The sequence below is a fragment of the Syngnathoides biaculeatus genome, chromosome 17 (genome assembly GCF_019802595.1).
Source record: "Syngnathoides biaculeatus isolate LvHL_M chromosome 17, ASM1980259v1, whole genome shotgun sequence".
NCBI classification, from domain to species: domain Eukaryota; kingdom Metazoa; phylum Chordata; class Actinopteri; order Syngnathiformes; family Syngnathidae; genus Syngnathoides; species Syngnathoides biaculeatus.
Genome location: NC_084656.1, coordinates 3,954,493 through 3,977,442, shown reverse-complemented (window position 1 = coordinate 3,977,442; position 22,950 = coordinate 3,954,493). Strand labels below are relative to the sequence as shown.

Here is a 22,950-nt window from a genome sequence, read left to right as displayed (position 1 = left end):
GTTAATTCTTAAAAAATATATATAACTTTATTTTTGAAGCCTGAAATGTAGCAAAAGGTTGAAAAGTTCGAGGGGGGCACTGTATGAACCTTTCTCATCATGTCAATCATCATATCAGCCAACTCCTGAGCTTTTCCATTCATAGTTCCAACGTTCGAAGTCCCTACAGACAGCAGTGTAGTCTGTGCTTTCTTCTTCTTCTTCTGCTGATGAATCTGCTTTCCTCTTGTTTGTTTTCAACCCACAGTAGCTGAATTTCCACTGACACCCTGTAGGTTAATTGTGCCGGGGGTCGGCATTGTTAACGCGAGAAAAGACAGATCCGGTATGGTATTCTTTCGATGAACGCTCGTTTTTGTTTGGCACAGTTTTACGCCGGATGCCCTTCCTGATGCAACCCTCTTGCATTTATCTGGGCTTGGGACCGGCCTACAGATTGCACTGGGGTAATTAGGTTCGATTCGAACATTCCCAACCCTCGATCAATCAATTTCAGCACAGGTACGGATGTCTCTGAAAGTATTCCAAATAGTTTTAACTCGCCTACTGTATCTGCTCAGAAAATGGTCAATCCCTACAGTTGTAAATAACAAACATTCAGCATTTACGATCTCAAATCTTTTTTTTTTTTTTTTTGACTGCACATTTACTGTTAGAAATTGTTTTTGTGCAGTCAACACGGCATTCAGCCGAGCCAAGGGCTTCCCGATTGTGACATGAAATGGAAAGTTAGCTCTTGGGAAGTGACCTCATGCTCACACTTTCTGGAAGAAAATACAAGGAACAATTCACTACAAAAACCCCTCCTGAAAAGTAACAGTGAAATGATAAATATATGGATCATTATCATATCATTTGAAAAATTTAAATTTGTTGCCCTTTATTTATTCTTCCTTGGTTTTATGAGTGAAAGTCTTAAATGCTGAAACAGCCATGATTTGTCGTTATAGACATTGATAGAAAAGGGAGTCCTTTTTGACAGCGCACATGGCAGTGGGCCACTCCAACACACTTCTTGCAGAACGGTAACGACAAGTGCAGAACACGAAAGACAAAGATCTTCATTAAATCATCTGAGTTGCAGCATTTACGGTTCCCGTCATACTGTGGCTGCAAGTGCATAAATTATGTTAACCACTCATTTAACCCATGACACTTTTGTCTTTTCATAATCATAGTAACAGTAAAGTCATGCAGTACGTCCAACACATTCACAAATTCATTTGTATCTCATCATTTGTTTTGCTTTCTGCTATTGTGTGAGTGTAAAATGTACACAGATCTTTGTGGTGCATTGGAGCAACATAATGCGGCTCTCTCAATTGACAAAGGTACAGGCTGTTTCAGTGACAAATGGATTGTTTGTAAAAGAAAACTAAAGAATGAACTCTGAATAAAAGATGCATTTGTGTTAGATGTCAGAGAAAAGACATACCGAGTGATAAAACAAAACTCCTATTCAGACTTTTTCTAAAAATTTGAATACCATGAAAAAGTTCATTTCCACATTTCTTTTTAAAAAAATTAAACTTTCATGGCTTGATTCAGGCCCCACAATTGAAACAATTTCAAGTATGTGTTTATTTTTACCTTACATGGGCTTCAATCTCATGAAACAAAATCAGGAATTAAAAAAAAATCTGAATACTGGTAAGAAATTAAGGGTCACGCAGTGCTGGATCCTATCCCAGCTATCATCGGGCAGGAGGCGGGGTACACCCTGAACTGGTTGCCAGGAACTCGCAGTACACATACAGTGAAGAAAATGAGTATTTGAGCATCCTGCTATATTGCAAGTTCTCCCGCTTAGAAATCATGGAGGGGTCTGAAATTTTCACCATAGGTCCATGTCCCCTGTAAGAGATATAATCTAAAAAGAAAAATCCAGAAACCACAATGCAGGATTGGACCTCTTAGTCCACCTTTAAAAGTCCACCTCTACTCCATGTATTATCCTAAATCAGATGATTTCTCATCTTTCTAAGGATCATTGAAACCCCACCAGGTGATATCTTGTATGGGGATCCACTCCGATTGAGAATAATCATCATGTTTAGCTTCTTCCATATTCTAATGATCGCTCCAACAGTGGACCTGTTTTCACCAAGTTGCTTGGCAATTTCTCCGTAGCCCTTTCCAGCCGTGTGGAGTTGTACAATTTTGTCTCTGATGTCTTTGGAAAGCCCTTTAGTCTTGGCCATGTTACAAGTTTGAGTCTTAGTCATTGTATGGGATGGACAGGTGTCTTTATGCAGCTAACGACCTCAGACAGTTACATCTGATTCAGGATAATACATGGAGTGGAGGTGGACTTTTAAAGGTGGACCAACAGGTCTTTGAGGGTCAGAATTCTAGCTGATAGACAGGTGTTCAAATACTTATTTGCAGCTGTATCACACACATAAATCATGTCTACCATCATGTCTATCAGCTAGAATTCTGACCCTCGAAGACCAAAAGTCCACCTCCACTCCATGTGTTATCCTAAGTCGGATGTGATGTGAGGTCGTTTTCTGCATAAAGACACCTGTCCACCCCGTACAATCATTAAGACTCAAACTTATAACATGGGCAATACAAAAGAGCTGTCCAAAGACACCAGAGACAAAATTGTACAACTCCACACGGCTGGAAAGGGCTACAGAGAAATTGCCAGGCAGCTTGATGAGAAAAGGTCCACTGTTAGAGCAATCATTAGAAAATGGAAGAAGCTAAACATGACGGTCAATCTCAACCGGAGTGGAGCCCCCATGCAAGATATCACCTCGTGGGGTCTCAATGATCCTTAGAAAGGTAAGAAATCAGCCCAGGACTACACAACAGGACTTGGTCATTGACCTGAAAAGAGCTGGGACCACCATTTCTAAGGTCACTCTTGGTAATATGTCATTGTTTGAAATCATGCATGGCACGGAAGGTTCCCCTGCTTAAACCAGCATATGTCAATTTGCCAATGACCATTTGGATGATACAGAGGAGTCATGGGAGAGAGTTTTTTTTTTTTTTTTTTTTTTTTTTTTTTTTTTTTTTCCCCCAGAATGGAACTTTTTGGTCATAATTCTACTAACTGTGTTCGGAGGAAGACGAATGATGAGTTCCATCCCGAAAACACCATCCCTACTGTGATTTTAACCAGTATGGGTTTTTTTTGTTTTTTTTTTAACCGGCCCCGTTAGCGCGGTGGCGCTAGCGTTATCACAGTGTTGATTGCGTTAAACTCTCTGTGTACTGTCTTTCTTTGTAAATATCTCGTGTTTCAATGTCGGTTTCAATGTGGGCAGTTGCGGCTTTTACATGGCTGCAGCCCATATATGTACCAAATGGTATTTCCTTTACAAATGTATCAGGTGAAGCTTATAACCAGGTGCGCTCTGTAGGCCATGACTTACGGTAAACCTTCCCTGTTTCTGGTCAGTCAGGATCACCAAAATTGTTGAATTTTGTTTAATGTCACAATAATGACAGAGAATTTCTAGAGAATGCTATATTTTCTTTGAGGTCAAAAGTGTTTACACAAAAAGTTAAATAACATGGGGAAGTCCAGATGATAAGGCCATGGCTTTGGAAACTCCTGATAGATTAACTGACGTGAGTTAATTGACACCCAACCTGCAGATTTATTTCTTGGTTCAGGTCCTTCCTGGAGGAAAGGAGCTGTTTTGTAACCATTGGAAGCGCTCAATCTCAACAAAAGGCAATGACATATGGAGTCCCTCAAGGGTCAGTTCTTAGATCCCTCCTGTTAAGCCTGTATATGCTAATATGCTTACCTTGGGTCAAATTTTCCAGAACCTTAGTCTGATAATCATAGCTATACAGTTGGGTGAGCCAAAGGTTCCTTCAACTAAACCACAACAAAATTGAGAATTGTTTTGGAATTAAATAAAAAATACCTTCTTAAATACCTGGACTCACTATCTTTAAAAACCAAAGACCAAGTCTGAAACCTTGGTATTCTGATAGATTCCAACCTGACCTTCAACAGTCATATCAAATCAATCACAAAACTGCCTTTTACCATCTGAAGAACATATCTATAGTGAAGGCTTGCATATGTCAAGCAGACCAGGAGAAGCTCATCCACGCTTTTATCTGAGATAGAGTTGACTATTTTAATGCTCTTCTGACTAGGCTCCCCAAAAAGAGCAATAAACAGCTACAGCTCGTTCATATTACTGCAGCTCGGGTTGTGACCAGAACAAAGCGGTCAGAGCATATAACTCCAAATTTAAAGTGTACAATGGCTTCCAGTCAGTTTTAGAATAAAATTTAAAGTTCCGCTACTGGTCTATAAATCACAATATGGTGTAGGTCCTGAATACATGAAAGAAATGCTTATGAATATAAACCCAGTAGGGCTCTGAGATCGACTGACTCGGGTCTAATAATGGAATGCAGAGTTGAAAGCAAATGTGGTGAAACAGCATTTAGCTACTACGTTGCCAAAAAAACATGGAATAAATTGCCAACAGACATGACGTCAGCCCTCAGTATGAGTGTTAAAAACGTATTTTCTCATGCATTGTGTAGTACTTCCACTTTTCAGTGATGTCTTGCACTAAAAGCTGTTTTAATTGTACTTTTTCCAAATGTTTTTATATATGTATTTGAATGCCTTCAATCATGTAGAGCGCATTGAGTTACCTAGTTTATGAAATGCGCTATACAAATAAATTGGCTTTGCTTTGCAAAGTCTTAAAACAAGTGTTTTTAAGATACCTACAGAATAATGTCCCGTTTTAAGGTGAACTGTCACATAATTGTAATAAAATATCAATAAAATCTTAGAAGGCCTTATAAAGATGTTTAACAAAAACAAATGTTTGAAACAATCTTTCACAAAAACTTAAGGAATAGTCTAGTAGAACAATCCAACTTTTATCTATATAGCAAAATTTAAACAAATTAGCTTTTAGTTTTTGCTAGCTTTACCTTTTAGTTGTGTATTGGTACATCTCGAGTTATTCACCACCACACAAATGATAAGGAGACCAAAGAGGCTCACAGTTTGACCTTTTTCTTGTATAATTATTGTCAAAGCTTTGAATCCTCTGTGGCACCATACTGCCTTTCACTGGTCAGACTTGGTATCTGTCAAAGTAAGAGCAGTAAGGGGACACTTGCTGTTCCCCCCCCCCCTCCCCTCACCTTCGCTCCTCACCATGTTTGTGTCAGTTGTGGGCAAAAGCCTGTTGTTGTTTGGAGAGGGCAACATTGCAAGGTGGCAGCTCATGACGTACATAGCTCCGCTGCCTGTCAGATTATGTTGCTAAGTGTCAACATATTCCACTGTACTCAACTGCCTGCAAAGAAAATAACTACATTGGACCTAAAGAAGCATAACAGATACAACATATATAACAGCAATCATCTACGTTTCCCTGCCTTGCTCTAGGAAGTACGCAATTGTCACAAATTGCCTTTTATGGGCAGCGGCTAGGTGCCATGGTGGCGCAGCTGTAGAGCGTTGGCCTCACAGTTTTGAGAACCGGGATTCTAATTCCGGCCTTCCCCTCTGTGGAATTTTGATTTTCGCACCGTGCCTCCATGGGTTTTCTCCAGGCTCTCTGGTTTCCTCCCATATCCCCAAAACATGCATTAATTGGAGACTAAATTGCCCCTACGTGTGATTGTGAGTGCGACTGTCTCCATGTGCCCGGCGATTAGCTGGCAACCAGTTCAGGGTGTACCCTGCCTCCTACTCGATGACAGCCGGGATAGGTTACTACACTCTCACGAGGCTTGTGAGGATAAGCGGCTCAGAAAATAGATGGATGGGCAGCGACTGCTTTTTTTTTGTATATACTATTGTTAGCTGTGAGACAGATCAACCAAATTATGTGCATCACAAGTAGTGAAAATTTAATCATTTCAAGGATAATCAAAAGTAATTAAAGGACTACAGTTCATTTTTTGGGTCCCAAAAAAAGTGACTACTACAAACATTTTTTTATTCCTGTGTATTTGTTTGTACTTTTTTGCCATCATTGGTTTCTGATTGTACATACATTGAATGGTTATTCATTCAAATACTGCAGCAGAGCAAGTATGGGGGGATATTGTTTCTGATTACAGTACTTGAATGTATTGTAATCTTCCGACCTGCAATGTTGAGTTTTGCATAGAACAAATGAGAACACAGTGACACCTAGTGGTAAATATTTTAAATTGCACCACTTTCTCCAATAGATCACCCAACGCTAGAACCTCGCCACTTTGTTGATGAGAGGGTGGTAAACGAACATCAGCATGACTACATGTTTCTGGAGTGCATCAAGTTCATAAATGAGGTGAGACAATAAAAGTCTTCACATTTTCACAAGCATCTCTTACAACTGACTAAAATAACACGAGAAAAAGAATTGAGCATGCAACTGATTGTGCCACGTTTGAATGAACATTTTCAAATGGATATTTGACTTTACAAAGCTGTCACTGGCAGTAACAAGGTCATATTTTACAAACACTTTAATCCCTTATTGCAGGAACTCACCTTTTCATGGGTTAAGCTCAGCTGTACCATTTTTCTAAGTTGAATGATTCAGCACTTTTTAAAAATATATATTTTTTATACTTTTTAATATTTTTAATTATTAATATAAATATATATATCTTTTAATCTGACTTGCTTCCAGTCCCCGTACTGGTAACAACAAATCAAGGAGACTCTGACGTGCACGACTGTACAATAAATAAATACTGCTGAATTTGGACCAAATGTGATGAAGACTCGACGTGGGATGCTCCTGGTGATGACTTCAGTGGACTAAAATCATCATCTGTGTAATTTTTGCACCCAAATTGGAACCATATTCATTCGCATTGTAGCTACGCGACCTACCCTAGCTCCTTAACATCAAGTCGCGTACGTAAAGGTAAGGTAAACATCAAACGCTAATACTTACACGACCTACAAAACCAACGTATCGTAAACAACGAGGACTGTGAGTACTTATTAGGAAGCTGGCGAGTGGACACGTAAACTTAAACTCACTTATTGGCACAGACTACTGTAGCTTAGCAGTCTTAACAACGAGACGAATTTGTAATCAATCCGTGCTGTGGAAGAAACATCGAACGTAACTTCATAACTTGTACAACGAGGGCCATGAGAACTGAAAGGAAATTTAACGTCTTATCTTAGTACATCTCAAATTGGAGCCGTATCGTTCGCATTGAAGCTGCTCGGCCCAAGTTAGCCTAGTTTAGCGCGCTAATAACATTACTTTTGTTTTGTATACAACGAGAACCAAACATCAATCGTGGACTCAAACCAACCTTCAACTCCTAGAGTGAGGGCCATTGTGGTTTGAATCCCTTCCATCCACATATCCTTTAAATCACCATATGCTTTATATTTTCACACAGTTAGTATGTGATTTATGTACAATTTGTGCTGACTGTTTATGTGATTGCTTTCATTTGACCTTAATTTTAACATACATTAGGTAGTATGTTAATTGTGTATCTTATGTGCTGACTGTGTTTATTTGATTGCTTCTTCTTTTTGACTATCTGCACCCTGTTGGGCAGCACAATTTTGTGGTACCTGCCGGCCGGTCCCAAGTCCAATTAAATGCAGAGGGCATCCGGCGTAAAGCTGTCCCAAAAATGAGCATTCATCATACGAATTCCATAACAGTTAGGTCTTGGCCCGGGCTTCCTATGCCTGCACCCGGAAATGTTAATGTGCAAGGCGCAGGTAGAAATTCAGATAATGTAAGTCGAAGACAAAAAAAAGGACTTTGAATGTTGGGACTATGATAGGAAAAGCTCATGAGTTAGTTGACATGATGATTAGGAAAATGGTTCATATATTGTGGATCCAAGAGAGCAAGTGAGAAGGGAGTAAGGAGAGAAGTTTAGGTGAAGGGTTTAAATTTTATCATGGAGTAGATGGGAAGAGAATTGGAGTAGGGGTTATTTTAAAGGAAGAGCTGGCTAAGAATGTCTTGGAGGTGAAAAGAGTATCATATCTAGTGATGAGACTGAAATTGGAAATTGAGGGTGTTCAGTAGAATGTGGTTAGCAGCTATGCCTCACAGGTAGGATGTAACCATGAGTTGAAAGAGAAATTCTAGACGGAACTAGAGGAAGTACCCCTGGGCATCCCAGACAGAGAGAGAGTTGTGATTGCTGCAGATTTCAATGGACATGTTGGCGAAGGAAACGGGGGCAATGAAGAAGTGATGGGTAAGTACGGGCTACAGCAAAGGAACTTTGATGGTCAGACGGTGGTGGACTTCGCAAAAAGGATGGAATTGGCAGTGGTGAACACTTATTTCCAGACGAGACAGGAACATAGAGTGACCTACAGGAGCGGAGGTAAAAGCACGCAGGTGGATTATAATTTGTGCCGACAGTGTAATCTGAAGGAGGTTACCGACTGTAATGTAGTGGTGGGGGAAAGTGTAGCTCGACAGCATAGCGTGGTGGTGTGTAGGATGACTCTGGTAGCGAGAAGGAAGGTTAAGAAGTCAAAGGTAGAGCAGAGAATCAGCTGGTGGAAGTTGAGAAAGGAGGAATGTTGTGTGGCCTTTCGGAAAGAGGTGAGACAGGCTCTAGATGGACAGGAAGAGCTCGCAGAAGACTAAGTTAGAAAGGCACTGAACAGAATGGAAAAATGGAAAGACATTTGGTCCCAATCACATACGAGTGGAGATATGGAAGCAATTTGGGGAGGTGGCTTTGGAGTTTTTGTCCAACTTATTCAATTGAATACTAGCGGGAGAGAAGATGCCAGAAGAATGGAGGAAAAGTGTGCTAGTGCCCATTTTTAATAATAAAGGCGATCTTCAAAACTGCGGAAACTACAGAGGAATGAAGATGATGAGCCATACAATGAAGTTATGGGAAAGAGTAGTGGAGGCTAAACTCAGGATAGAAGTATCTGTGAACAACAGTATGGTTTCATGCCTAGAAAGGGTACGACAGATGCATTATTTGCCTTGAGGATGCTCGTGGAAAAGTACAGAGAAGGTCAGAAGGAGCTCCATTTTGTTTTTGTAGACCTAGAGAAAGCTTATGACAGAGTACCAAGTGAGGAACTGTGGTACCGCATGCGCAAGTCTGGTGTGGCAGAGAAATATGTTAGAATAGTACAGGACATGTTGAGGGCAGCAGAACAGCGGTGAGATGTACCGTAGATCTGTCAGAAGAGTTTAAGTTGGAGGTGGGACAGCATCAGGGATCCGTGCTGAGCCCCTGTTTGCGGTAGTAATGGATACGCTGACAGATGAGGTTAGACTGAAATGCCCTTGGACCATGATATTCGCAGATGATATTGTGATTTGCAGTGAAAGCAGGGAGCAAGCAGAGGAACAATTAGAAAGATGGAGGTACGCACTGGAAAGGAGAGGAATGAAGATTAGCCAAAGTAAAACAGAATATATGTGCGTGATTGAGAGGGGCAGAGGAGGAAGAATGAAGCTCCAGGTAGAAGAGATGACGAGGGTGGATGACTTCAAATATTTCGTGTCAACAATCCAGAGCAATGGTGAATGGGGTAAGGAAGTGAAGAAATTGGTACAAGCAGGATGGAACAGTTGGTGGAAGGTGTCTAGTGTTCTATGTGACAGAAGAGTCTACGCTAGGATGAAGGCCAAAGTTTATAAAACAGTGGTGAGGCCAGCCATGATGTACGGATTACAGATGGTGGCACTGAAGAAACAACAGGAAGCAGAACTCGAGGTAGCAGAAATGAAGATGTTTAGGTTCTCGCTCGGAGTGACCAGGTTGGATAGGATTAGAAATGAGCTCACTCGAGGGACAGTCAAAGTTGGATGTTTTGGAAACAAGGTTAGAGAGAGCAGAGTTAGATGGTTTGGACATGTTCAGAGGCAAGAGAGTGAGTATATTGGTAGAAAGGTGCTGAGGCTGGAGCTGCCAGGCAAAAGAGCAAGAGGAAGACTAAAGAAATGGTTGATGGATGTTGTGAGGGAGGACATGAGGACAGTGGGTGTTGGAGAGGAGGATGCACGAGATAGGCTTAGATGGAAAAAGATGACACACTGTGCTAACCCCTAAAGGGACAAGCCGAAAGAAAAGAAGTGTTTTTTTAATATTCTGATTCTTTAGCAGTAGAAGATACATTTTGTACATTGCCATAATCTTTATCACAGCATATTTTTACGCAACTGTGTTTTCTTATATTGAAAGGACAATAAGCATAATTTGCCAAGAATTACTAAATTTGCTTTGCTGGTTGTTCTGTGTTTTTAAGATTTCTTGATTACCCGAACTGTTCACACTGTGTTCTTATTGTGCTCATTTATTTTAAATGTGTGCTTGATTCTTCTAATTAAAATATACTCACAGACACAAAAACTCAGAGATCAAAAAAGTTCAGGGTGTACCCTGCCTCCCACCCGAAAATGGCTGGGAGCTATGACCCTCGTCATGTATTATGCATGTATTAGTCATTAGTTGTGGCTCAAAACTCTCCATCCATCCAACTTCTGAACTGATTATCCTCACAAGGGTCGCAGGAGTTCTGGAGCCTATCCCAGCTCTCTTCAGGCACAAGGCGGGGTACAACCTAAAGTGGTTGCAGGCCAATCACATGGCATATAGAAAGAAACAACTACGCGCACTCACAATCACAACTAAGTGCAATTTACACTCTCCAATTTATGCATGCTTTTGGGATGTGGGAAGAACTCTTGAGTGCCTGCAGAAAACCCACACATGGATTAGTCGGACAGGCAAACTCCATACAGAGCCCTCTTTTAAATGTGTATCATGATACAGACATCCCTGTTAGTTCTGGTTATTGTGTGGTTCAGATATGCCATTTCGAACTTTCATTTTTTTCATGGTCCATCACTGCCTACATTGCATCACCTAATTGACTTACCTTAAGAACTGTAATTTGATTAATACAGCTGTTGAAAATAGATTGTCGGGCCACAGCCAAATGCGGTATTGTTCAGGAAAAGAAGACAAGGGAAAAGCAGATGGATTCTGTTGGTTATTTGCCAGAGCAGGAACTGTATGCTTTGTTTTTGTTTTGGGGAGGAAAAGGAGTGGAGGGAAGTTAAGGGGAGTGGTGTTGGTAGAGCATGCTACATCCTTTTCCTCCTTCCCACTCAGACACACCGCCTCCTTCCCTCGTTCTCCTCCTTCCAGTCTGACTTTTTTCACGCTCCTCACCGTCCTGAGTTTTCGGCTGGTATGTTGAAGTGGTCTCTGTAAACTTACTACCTTTCATACATTCACCTGTCCATCAGAGATAGACTTACAGAATACATTTTGGGTTTTCTTTGCTTGACATAAATGCCTGTAATGGGCTAATAATAGTCCAGCTTTCAGGGGTTGAAGTAGCTATGAGAAACACCAAAAAATCTTTCAAACTGATGAATTCACTCAAGTATTGACTGATATACTGATTATCGATCCTGGAAACGAAATTGGTACTTGGCCCATACCATCAGCCAAATCCAATGAACACCCTTTTCTCAATAGGATTCAACAGTGAAAGCAACAAGGAAGCTCCATGTAGGGAACACTTTTACAGTCAGTACAGTAATCCGAAGGGAACAATATTTTAGTCAGTACAGTAGTTGAAAACATATTCTCTGAAAAACTCACACATTGGCAGTGTGACAGGCACACTGCGCTCATTGCTTTGTGTGCGTTGACTCCCTTCACTGTGCGCCTCACCTCATGCATCACCAACATGAGGGTGCAACTTATTTCAATCACTGGTAGCAGTGTAGTTTCTCCTGATGTCTCAAAGCGATCAAAGAAGAGGTAAAGTTTCTCTCCCAGCTGAGTGTTGTCCTCAGCGGCTCTGGTGACTGGTTTGTACAGTGAAGAAAAAAAATATTTGAACACCCTGCTATATTGCAAGTTCTCCCACTTAGAAATAATGGAGGGGTCTGAAATTTTCATCGTAGGTGCACTAGATAAGATAATCTAAAAAGAAAAATCCAGGAATCACAATGTGTGATTTATCTATTTATTTATTTATTTTTCACAATTTATTTGTGTGATATAGCTGCAAATAAGTATTTGAACACATGTCTATCAGCTAGAATTCTGAACCTCAAAGACCTGTTAGTCCACCTATAAAGGTCCACCTCCACTCCATGTAATATCCTGAATCAGATGCACCTATGTGAGGTTGTGAGCTGCGTTAAAGACACCTGTCATTAAAAAAAAATTCATACATTGTGATTTCTGGATTCATTTTTTAGATTATCTCTCTCACAGTGGACATATACTGTACCTATGATGAAAATTTCAGACCCCTCCATGATTTCCAAGTGGGATAACTTTCAATATAGGAGGGTGTTCAAATACTTATTTTCTTCACTGTAGTTGGTTAGGTGTTGGACTGCCTTCAAAGCTTGACTGCTGTTGTTGCTGTTCAAATGGTTGTCAAACCATGTCTTAAAATCCACTTTGGCTTACCTGATGCCTGTCTTCATGTTGGTGCGGGCTATGCTGTGGCAAGGCCTGTCATCAGTTCTGAAGATGATGTTTCTGTCCATCTGCAGCTGCTTCACCTCTCATCATCCAGAGTTTCTAGTTGGGGTAGACCCGGATGTGTTTTTAAACTGATCTTTTCCATACAGTTCTTGATATACTGTAACACAGTACAGTGTCTCTAACAACATCAGGGTCCTCATCCTTAACGATGTCCAATCCGTGCTGTTGAAACAGTCCTGCAACTGCTAAAAAGCACCATTTGGCCCAGTCCTGATGGCCTTAGAGATGGTGGGGGAGGATTTTCAGAGGATCTATATGCAGAAATTAATTGTAGGGTAATATGAACAGAAGTGTCTCAGTGTGATGGCAGTCTGGCCCTGTAGCCCATCTTGATGTTACTGTAAACCTTGTCCAGTGTGTTGGTTCCCCTAGTTGTACACTTTAATGTACTTAAATATTTAAACTTGCATTTTATTGCCTGGACATTGTATTGTGTAAAAAAATGTTTTGTGCTCGGAGTTTTATTGGCCCCCTTATTTGAATTTTTTTTTTTTTTTTTTTTTTTTTAATCAACAAAACTGGCAAATTAAAGTCACCATTGTTTATGGTTTTTAATTCCAGAAATCTTGTTGTTCAGATTACATTTGCTATCAACTGCCATGAAATATGTCTATATCTTCATTTTTACTTTTTTTTGCCTAAAATTTTAAATCAATGATGCCGGGTGGATCATGAGTTTGTCGGTACATAACAGATTAACTGATAATTCACTGCACTTCCATGATGACATTACAAGAGTGTCAAGAAAAATTGTAGTGGTAGCCCTTCGGTAGACAATTAGCAAATTGACAACAATGTCAAAGTACCGTATATTCCGGACTGGACATTGGTCCGGAGTACAAGTCGCACCAGCCATAAAATCCATAAAAAAGAAGAAGAAAACATACATGTCGCACTGTAAGTCGTATTTGTGAGGGAAGTTTATTTGATAAAATCCAACACCAAGAACAGATGTCATTTTAAATTTAAATGACAAAATTAAATAGAGGAAACAACAGGTTGAACAGTATGCTTACGTTACATGACACAACCGAGAACGTGCCTGGTATGTTGACTTAACATATTAACAGTTATTCCGATTACTATAGAATAAATAACATACTAAGATGTTTACCAAAACCATTCGTGTCACTTCTAAACAACTCCGCCAACTCCAGAGGTCGCCAACACGCCGCTTCCTCATCAGTTGCCGTTACAACTAGCCTATTCCAGCCTCTCTGAATCCCAACAGGATGGTTTTGGCTGTCACGGAACCCCATACTTTGTCTAGCCATCCAATGACTTCCCGGAAAGTTGTATGCTGGATTCACCCAGAAGCTGTACTCTCCATCCGTCAAACATTGCTTCCACAGCAGGGGTCAGGAACCTATGCTCGCGAGTCATACCTGGGTCTTTTGGTGGTTGCGTAATGGCTAGCGGAGCCCTCATAACGACATACTGAAGATGTGATTTCTGTCGTGCCGGCAACGCGAATGACACAGAGAAGGTTTGTCGTAGTGGGTTCGCCGTAGTTTGGGGCGACAGGCAGTGCAAGTGACTTAGAGACTGTTTGTCCTAGTGAGGTTGCCGTACTCCGCAGGCTTCAGGTCAAACGGCGATCATGTCGGAACAACAAATTATGGAAATGCTTTTGACACAGGTCGCTCAAAGAAAAAAATATGAGAAGTTTTCAACAAGAATAGCCAGCCTTTGTGGATAGGGAGGGTTCTGCTGTGTCTACATTCACAGATGGGGAGTATGCCAAAGCATTCATCCTCGATGTTGCCAATAAACATTTTGCCTACTTTGCATAAAAACAAGATAATCAAACGAATGACAGACATGCCTTTGTCGGCAAGAACCGTTCACCATCGCACCATCATGATGGCAAATCAAATTGAACTACGTTCACGATAAACGGACGGAAGTCTCAACGCCTGCATGAAGCTTAATCTAACAACGTATGAAGCACAACAAGTCGCGTTCATGGTAAAAAGTACTTTTATCATCATTGATTAGTAACATCATAACAATGATTTTTAAAATAATCTGCAGAATATGATTTTGTCTTCAATGGCATTTTTGTACAGTCCTTCTCACTTGTTATAAGTTACAGCTAATGTTGAAATGCTCAATTTTCAGAAGTGGGATGCACAGATACACGGACCTAGAGCGCCCTCTTAGTTGTCAGAGTGAAAATAACCGATAAGCGACTCAGAAAGTGGATTTTAATAATTTCACATATAAGTCGCACTGGAGAATAAGTCTCATCCCCAGCCAAAAAAAAAAAAAAAAGCGACGAGTCTGAAAAATACGGGAGTCGTAATCATGCTCTTGAAATCCAAAATCTTGTTTTTGAAAGCAATAGTGATTACCTCAGGTTAAAAATATGACTTTGTCCAGTGTTAAAATCACTAAGAACTGAAGATATACTCAATTGATTCTGTCTTTGTATTCACAAAAGGGAGAAATTGCCTCTGTCCCTTTGTTAGTTCAGTTACAGTACATATATTACATTGTGTTGGCTGGGAACATACAGACATGTCTGCTGGACTGTAGTCCTGTTTTCCACACATGTGAATACTTCAACACAACACAAATTCAGTTTTTAGTTCACATACAAGGATATGTGTTTGTGTGTGTGCATGCATCAGCCTAAACATGAGTCACTTCCTTCCCCACATGCTGCTGTGAATCACTCCTTCCTCCAGGGAATACAGGCTGTCTCCACCCCCCTTTCCTCCCTCTTCCATGCCCCTCCCGCCTTGTGTTCTCATGCGAAGCCATGGTGAGTCTATAGAGCGGTGGGGGTGGAATGGAAAAAAGAGGGAGTTGTTAAATGGATGCCCCAGGGTCTAGGTTTGGGTTCCTTTGCTCTTGGGGAAAGATGTTTGGAAAAGTGCATATAACTTCATTCATAAATTCACTTTTTAATGCTTATTTTTTACTTTCATTTCCTTTTTGATGTCTTTTACTTGCTTCAAGGTCCTTGTCACCCTCCATCACAATATATTTTTAAAAGTACCAGTTGAGTAGGACAATTAACAGGTTTGCATAGTGTATGTGTGATATAGGAGTTGAAGGACTTGGACAGAGTACATCTCTGCAACCGGCTAGTCTCTACTTGTCCAGTGCTGGAAAGTCGAGTTCCTTTGTTGGTAGCTGTGTTGGAGCTGAGCCTGTAATTCTGCTTACAAGCTTCTGTACGTGTCTGTGCAAAGAGATGAAAGTGTTCTACTTGTACTTTGTATGTCAATTATGAAACAAAAATAAACTAATTACATGTAATTGTTTCTTTTGTAATTGAGCATTGTTAATCATTTCAGATAGTCGGTAATAAGAGAACATGAATGAAACTTTTGAAATCAGATACAAAAGTCGACATGCAGATATTATTGCAGTTTTAAAACAAATCTACACAAAGATTTGTGTTGCTTTTATTACGATTTTGATTATAATTTTTAACTGTTGGACAGTTAAAATGCCAGTCAATGACACACCCTAGATGTCCACACACGAACTACAGTAACACTAGTAAGTTTCTTTCGGCTTGTCCCGTCACAGAATTATACAGTGAAGAAAATTAGTATTTGAACACCCTGCTGTATTGCAAGTTCTCCCACTTACAAATCATGGAGGGGTCTGAAATTTTCATTATTGGTGCATGTCCACTGTGAAAGAGATAATCTAAAAAGAAAAATGCCGAAATCAGTTTATTTTTTTTAACGATTTATTTGTGTGATACAGCTGCAAATAAGTATTTGAACACCTGTCTATCAGCTAAAATTCTGACCCGCAAAGACCTGGTAGTCCGCCTATAAAAGTACACCTCGACTCCATGTATTACCTTGAATCAGATCCCCCTGTGTGAGGTAGTTAGCTGCGCAAAGACACGTGTCCACCCCATACAATCAGTAAGACTCAAACTTGTACCATGGCGGAGACCAAAGAGCTGTCCAAAGACACCAGGGACAAAATTGTAGAACTCCACACAGCTGGAAAGGTCTACGGAGAAATTGTCAAGCAGCTTGGTGAAAAAAGGTCCACTGTTGGAGCAATCATTAGAAAATGGAAGAAGCTAAACAAGACTGTCAATCTCAATTGGAGTGGACCCCCATCCAAGATATCACTTCATGGAGTCTCAATGATCCTTAGTATGGTGAGGAATCAGACCAGGACTACACAACAGGACTTCACTGTATTAAGGAGAGGGTGACCGCGGCCGTGCATTGTGAGATTTTGGGAACAACCAACAATGAGTTCCCTCCCAAGAACACCATCCTAACTATGAAGCATTGGGGTGGTAGCATCATGCTTTGCTCAGTCAGAGCATTGAAGATGGGTCGTGGCAGGGTCTTTCAACATGACATTGACCCAAAGCACACAGCCAGGAAAACCAAAAACTGGCTGTATAAGAAGCATATCAATCTTCCGGCATGGCCTAGCCAGTCTCCAGACATAAACCCAATAGAAAATTTTTTGAGGGAGCTGAAACTCTGTGTTTCTCAGCGACAGCCCAGAAACCTGTCTGATGTAGAGAAGATCTGTGTGGAGGAGTGGGCCAAAATCCCTTCTACAGTGTGTCCAAACCTGATGAACAACTACAGGAAACGTTTGACCTCTGTAATTGCAAACTAAGGCTAGTGTACCAAATATTAACATTGGTGTTCAAATACTTATTTGCAGCTGTATCATACAAATAAATCGTTAAAAAGTCATACATTGTGATTTCTGGATTTTTTTTTTTTTAGATCACTCTCTCACAGTGGACATGCACCTACAATGAAAATTTCAGACCCCTCCATGATTTCTAAGAGGGAGAATTTGCAATATAGCAGGGTGTTCAAATACTTATTTTCTTCACTGTATATTTTTTTAGACCTCGACTAGGTTTCTTCTAAACGAAGAAAATAAATCCACGATGTATGAAGATATCTGCCTCAAAGTGAGCCTGAGCTCACTGAAATATTTCAACTGGCGATGTATGCACACACGCATTTGCCTAAAGAAATGCACAAATAATTGTCAAAAAGCCACACTACAACCTAACCCTACTTACTGATGAATATAAACGTGCATTAGCAAGAGATCAATTCAGAATGTGATATATAAGCGATATCGCGATCATTACATTGGGAAAATAACTGCCAGTAGCAGCCAGCAGAGTATTGCTGTGGTTTCCTGCATTGAAGCCAAAAGGGAAAAGGGAATCCAGGCCACTTAAATATATGTAAAAAAAAAATATATATATATATATATACATATATATATATATATCCCGGACCCGCCTGTGTGGAGTTTGCATGTTCTCCCCGTGCTATCGTGGGTTTTCTCCGGGCACTCCGGTTTCCTCCCACATCCCAAAAACATGTAACATTAATTGGACACTCTTAAATTGTTCCTAGGTTTTGATTGTGAGTGCGGCTGTTTGTCTCCATGTTCAGGGTGTATCCCGCCTCCTGCCCGTTGACAGCTGGGACAGGCTCCAGCACTCCCGTGACCCTCATGAGGATAAGGGGCTAAGAAAATGGATGGATGGATGGATGGATGGATAAATATATATGCTTTATATTTGGCAGTTCACTTTTTTATTTTTGAGTTTCATGACTTCAGTTAATGTAAACAAATTGATACAGGGTATGGGTTGTTGTAAATAAACAAAACAAATCATATCCTGCAATTTATATCCAGCCATTAGGTACTACCGTGGCTATAAAAAGTTTACACACCCAAGTTCAAATACCAGGTTTTTGTTATTTAAAAAAAAAAAAAAAATTATTTCCTGTACAATTTAGTTTGAAAAAGAATCCTCTTTTGGCAGAAGGGAAATAAAATTAAACAAAAAAAGAATCCAAGCTAATTTTGTTGTGCAACTGGACACACCCTTTTATAACTGGTGATGTTGCCGACTTCAATTTATCAAGCAATTTGAAATTTGTGTTAAATGGGAGTCGGCACATACCTCCCACAATGCAGTGCCTCTCATTAAACATAAATACATTTCAGATGTTTAGGTAGGCTTTTCTTGACATTATTTTGCTTTCTAGCAGAAGTCTGAAAGTTTTGTGCTCACACTGAAAAGTATTACAAACTGCTCATAATTACTTTTACCTTGACTAAGATCCCACTTCCTGCTGAGGAAAAACACCCCTAAAACATGCTGGTGCCACCACCACTCTTCATTTTTGGTATTGGTTTTTTTTCGTGATGTTTTGAAATGATGACCAAAGTGTTCAAACACTGTTTTAGCTGACTCTAATCCATTTTCCTCCAAAGGCCAGCCACCCCGCCCTATGGTTCAGATATATAAAAATGGCAGATTGTTGTCTCCTGCCAGAAATTCCATGCTCTGGCTTCAAAGTTGCTTTATTCTTATCTTTTCATGAATTTTGAAGAGACATCCAGTTTTTGGTCAACTTGCTATTTGTCAGTATTCAATTTTTCATTTATTTTTTTACTTTATGATGACTATCATGACTTTGTTTTGTATTATATTTAATGCCTTGGAAATTCCTATGTACCATTCTCCAGACTGATCACCACGAAATTTCATATTAATGTGAAAACACTTTGAACAATGGCTTGTGCTGTGAGATGTAACGACAAAAATGTCAGGAAAAGTCAACTAGAATTGAAGAATTTTATTTGCAGCATTTTAAATGGTGATTGGTGTGTGGTAGCTCTCATTTAACTTAACGTTAGGATGTGATTTGTTAAATTTAAGTCACCTCCCAAGAGGGTGTGTACACTTGTGCAACCACATCTTATTTTTAATTTGACTCTTAAAAGATTTATCATCTTCCCCACCCCCCCCAATTGTTGTCCAGGTTGTAGGGAGAGGTGGTTAAGAATGCATTACATTTACGCCGTAACATTTTGGATAAATTGTACTTGTCAGAGTAGTTGGAATGCAGTATACTTTTTACTGTTCGTTGAGTATTAAATTATTTTCATGTTAAGAAATTATACTTTTACTCGATTGCAATTGACATGTTGTTTGCTACTTTTCTTTATTCATTTTATGCGCAATCTATATTTCAACTTCACCCTTGACTTCCGCATATGGCACTGTTGTGGTAAGCCAAGGTGATCACTAGTGTTGTTTGACTACAATTCACTAATCAGAAGGCACAAGGCAGTCACGTGACTATACACAAAGCCTTTGCACGGCAATCAAAATGGTTCATTTTGGGGAAGAAAAAAATAAAACAGTGTCCGGGAGTGTTTACTTTGCAGGTGCTGAATAACAATAGATTTATGATGTGATGATGATGTAGTCTTGCGTCTGACCAAACGTGGACATTTCATCCCACTTCTAACTTGAGAAAGACCATGCGGTATGTGTCAGATGTTTATATTATTTTGCCAGAGCATATGGCAACATTAGCCAAATTTTTTGGTCATAAGCCACTGTAAAACATGCTTTTTCTGGATATGTGCCACAATATCGCTCTTTCTCACTCGTACACACAGACACACACATGCACGCACACAAAAATTTAAGTGGAGGCAGCTATCTGTGGACTCATTTTATTTGGTGTTCATAATGTGATTTAAAAATAATAAACTTACAAACAGTTACCCTTGAGTAGTATTGAGTACTTTCATACTCAAGTAAATATTTTGAGGAGTACTTTTGGTTTTACTTAAAGGGCCACTCATGAAATACATGATTTTTAGTATGTTGTTAATGAAAAAACGGCAGCCGACATGGACCCATGCTTTTTTTCGCCACAAAACATGATTTTGACGTATACAGCTTTTTGTAACTCACGCCATGAAAATCCTCTCGAGGGATTTGTTTTCGAGAAGAAGCAGGAAGTGACGTACATGGCAGGACCACTCTCAAGTGGACTGGTTTGTTTCTATTAGTTAGTTAGGGAAGGTAGCTCGTTGTTCCTTCGTGTTAGCCAAAATGCCGGCTCGTTGCATTGCTGGAGATTGCTTTAACACTCGGGAGGATGGATTTACCCTTCATAAGTTTGCAAGAGACCCGATTCATTGTGAAAAATGGATTGCATGGGTGCAATGGACGAGTGCTTTGTGGGTTCCAAATGACAGGAAGGTGTGTATACAGCTACGAAAAAAATAGTTGGGGGGGGGCGTAATCCATAAATCAGAGTTTCTAAATGTGTCGATGTGCGCAATGGAAGGCTTCTGTGCAGCAGCCGCTGAAGGACGGCCTCCGCAGGCCTTGTGAATCCCTACCGGCCTTGTCGGCTGTGGTGGCTTGTCGCCTTGGTGGCTCATGTCCGCCGCGGAAGTGGGCAATTATCACTGCCGCGCAGAGGTGTATAGGCCGGGGAGATGGTTTGGCCTTGATCACATGTCATCGAAATATGGCTCAAAACAATAGGGTAATATTGCCCCAGTAACTTCACTCGGTTGTGTGATATTCTCTTCTTTGAAAAGAGCTTCAGTGTCAGAAGGGGCGTTTTCAAGGGCGAATGTCCAGGGTGACGTCATGGACAGGGGATGCAGCCAATATGGCGACCACTTGGATTAATGGTGGCAAAAGTTTTGAAGAGATTTTCTTTGTTTTATATTACAAAAATCTGAATTTGAACAGGGTGTATGTAGACTTTTTATATCCATTGTCTAATTTTTGCATTATTGCGCAAAGGAGAATTGTTAGTGTGGTGGAACATATTGCTGCCTTTAATTAAGCCAGTGTTTGTATCTGGAGCAGTTCTCTGATGCACTTCCATTTTAACATTCTAATAACTAACTCAGGCCCATATTAATGAAACCAAAAGGCAGCTACAACTATTTTAAATTTTGAAATTAAACTGTATTAACTGTAGTGCAGTTTATCAGAGGCACACCTCCATTGTCTGTTTGGTCTGCCAACTTTTATTGAATTTTCTAGATGAAGACGGGTCCATTTGCCGAGCACTCCAACCAGCTGTGGAACATCAGCGCTGTTCCTTCTTGGTCTAAAGTCAACCAGGGTCTAATTCGAATGTACAAAGCTGAGGTGAGTGTACTAATTTCACTCTTGGGTTCTCCTTTAATTCATAGGCTAAATAGCTGGTTTGTTATAAAATGAATTCATCATCCCTCATGTAAATCTCATCAAAGTTTTGTTGTCGAGTTTAGCTATCCAAGTCACACCGATAAGAGCAGAATGGAACTGCGCCACTGCCTCAAAACATCGCCTAAAATCTGGACGTCACTTTGTTACTTTCTGTTGAGCTATTTGGCAGGGTACGAAAAATTTCAGGTTTTTTGTTATTTGACGGGGATAATTCTTATTACTATATATATATATAAAATTGGCAGAACACAAAACACTAATTTGACAAGTACTGTGAACAAAATGACAAAAATATGAATATGACGATATATCGCCTCAACATTCATGTGATATGTTCCAAAATATGCCATAGTGAACCAAACTCTGTTTGGCGGAATCATAGACGAAGGATTGATCAAATTTCTTACTGTAATACACTACCCCTTATGTTACCCCAAAGGAAGGTTTTGAACCATCTCCATGGCTGATATACATACGTGTGTCTGACCAGGCAGGTGTGCTAACCATTAGTTCACTTTATTTAGTATGTCGGATTCCAGACCATTGTGTGCTCACATTCGCAGGTAACTTCGACTATCTGTTCTGGTACCTGTCTACTCCCTGCTCCACTCTGCCATTCAGTCTCCCCGCCCTCTCTTGGTCCCTCCTCCCTCTTGGTTTCACCCACAGCATACATGCCTCCCCCTGTTGAAGGAGCCACCCTTCTCCTTTAGCACTAACTAGCCACATGTACATACTGCATAAGATGTTGCATTTGGTACGCAGTGATTTGCACATGCAATTCTACTGAAGGATTTAAGTTTGTACAGTTTCCAGCCTTTATATTACCATAATATTCAGGCCATTCTATACGTTTCATTGTTGTTTAGGATTGGGCTAGTTCAACCGAAAATAAAATAAAACACACAGGGCTTCATAATTTTTTTCCACCCTACTCTGTTAACTTTATTCACATGCTGCTACGATGTTAAGTTACTTTGAAAGTTAATGAAGCTAGCTCCACCCCCTTTACGACACACCCCATAATGGAAACTCAACATTGATCGTAATCTGCGCAGCCGAATCACAGTTCACTAAATGAACTGAGATGGACAAGTTGGTGAAAAATTGGGTATGCATACTTTGTCACCTATCTCTGACAACCTTAACTCCAGAGTACACTTTACTATTTTGAAGGAACAAATTAATATCTGGGGGTTTGAAGTTGACCTGAGAATTTGCTGGCTTCAAACTTAGCAGCAGTCAGAATGTTGACTACCACAACCAGTGTGAAGTTTAGTAACTGTTAGGAACTGCAAATGCCCCCTTGTGTCACTGTCGCGCTGACGTAGCTACGTATCTAATTATTTTAATGGGGAAAGCCGCAACTCCTGTGTGAACACTGGGTATGAAAGGGTCAGGCAAATAAATCCTGGCTCTACTGTTACGCCTTTGATGTACCA

At 40.2% G+C, this 22,950-nt stretch overlaps 2 protein-coding genes across 7 annotated transcripts in view; one reads left to right on the top strand and one right to left on the bottom strand.

Annotated features, from left to right (window-relative positions):
• Positions 1-4,965, bottom strand: part of crata (carnitine O-acetyltransferase a) — a 63,608-nt gene extending 58,643 nt beyond the window's left edge. The window contains exon 1 of the mRNA XM_061801633.1: positions 4,933-4,965. The gene's annotated coding sequence lies outside the window, so the exon portion shown is untranslated. The remainder of the gene's footprint in view (positions 1-4,932) is intronic.
• ptpa (protein phosphatase 2 phosphatase activator) overlaps positions 1-22,950 on the top strand; it is a 66,742-nt gene that overhangs the window by 28,116 nt on the left and 15,676 nt on the right. For 2 of the 6 annotated variants that reach the window (XM_061801638.1, XM_061801639.1), the window contains exons 8-10: positions 6,190-6,290; positions 21,341-21,448; positions 22,072-22,236. In XM_061801638.1, coding sequence (XP_061657622.1) covers positions 6,190-6,290; positions 21,341-21,448; positions 22,072-22,221 — 359 coding nt within the window. In that variant the 3' untranslated portion in view covers positions 22,222-22,236. Of the gene's footprint in view, positions 1-6,189; positions 6,291-6,635; positions 6,666-21,340; positions 21,449-22,071; positions 22,237-22,950 lie in introns of those variants that run through there. The other 4 variants (XM_061801640.1, XM_061801641.1, XM_061801643.1 and 1 more) reach the window with 3 other exon arrangements.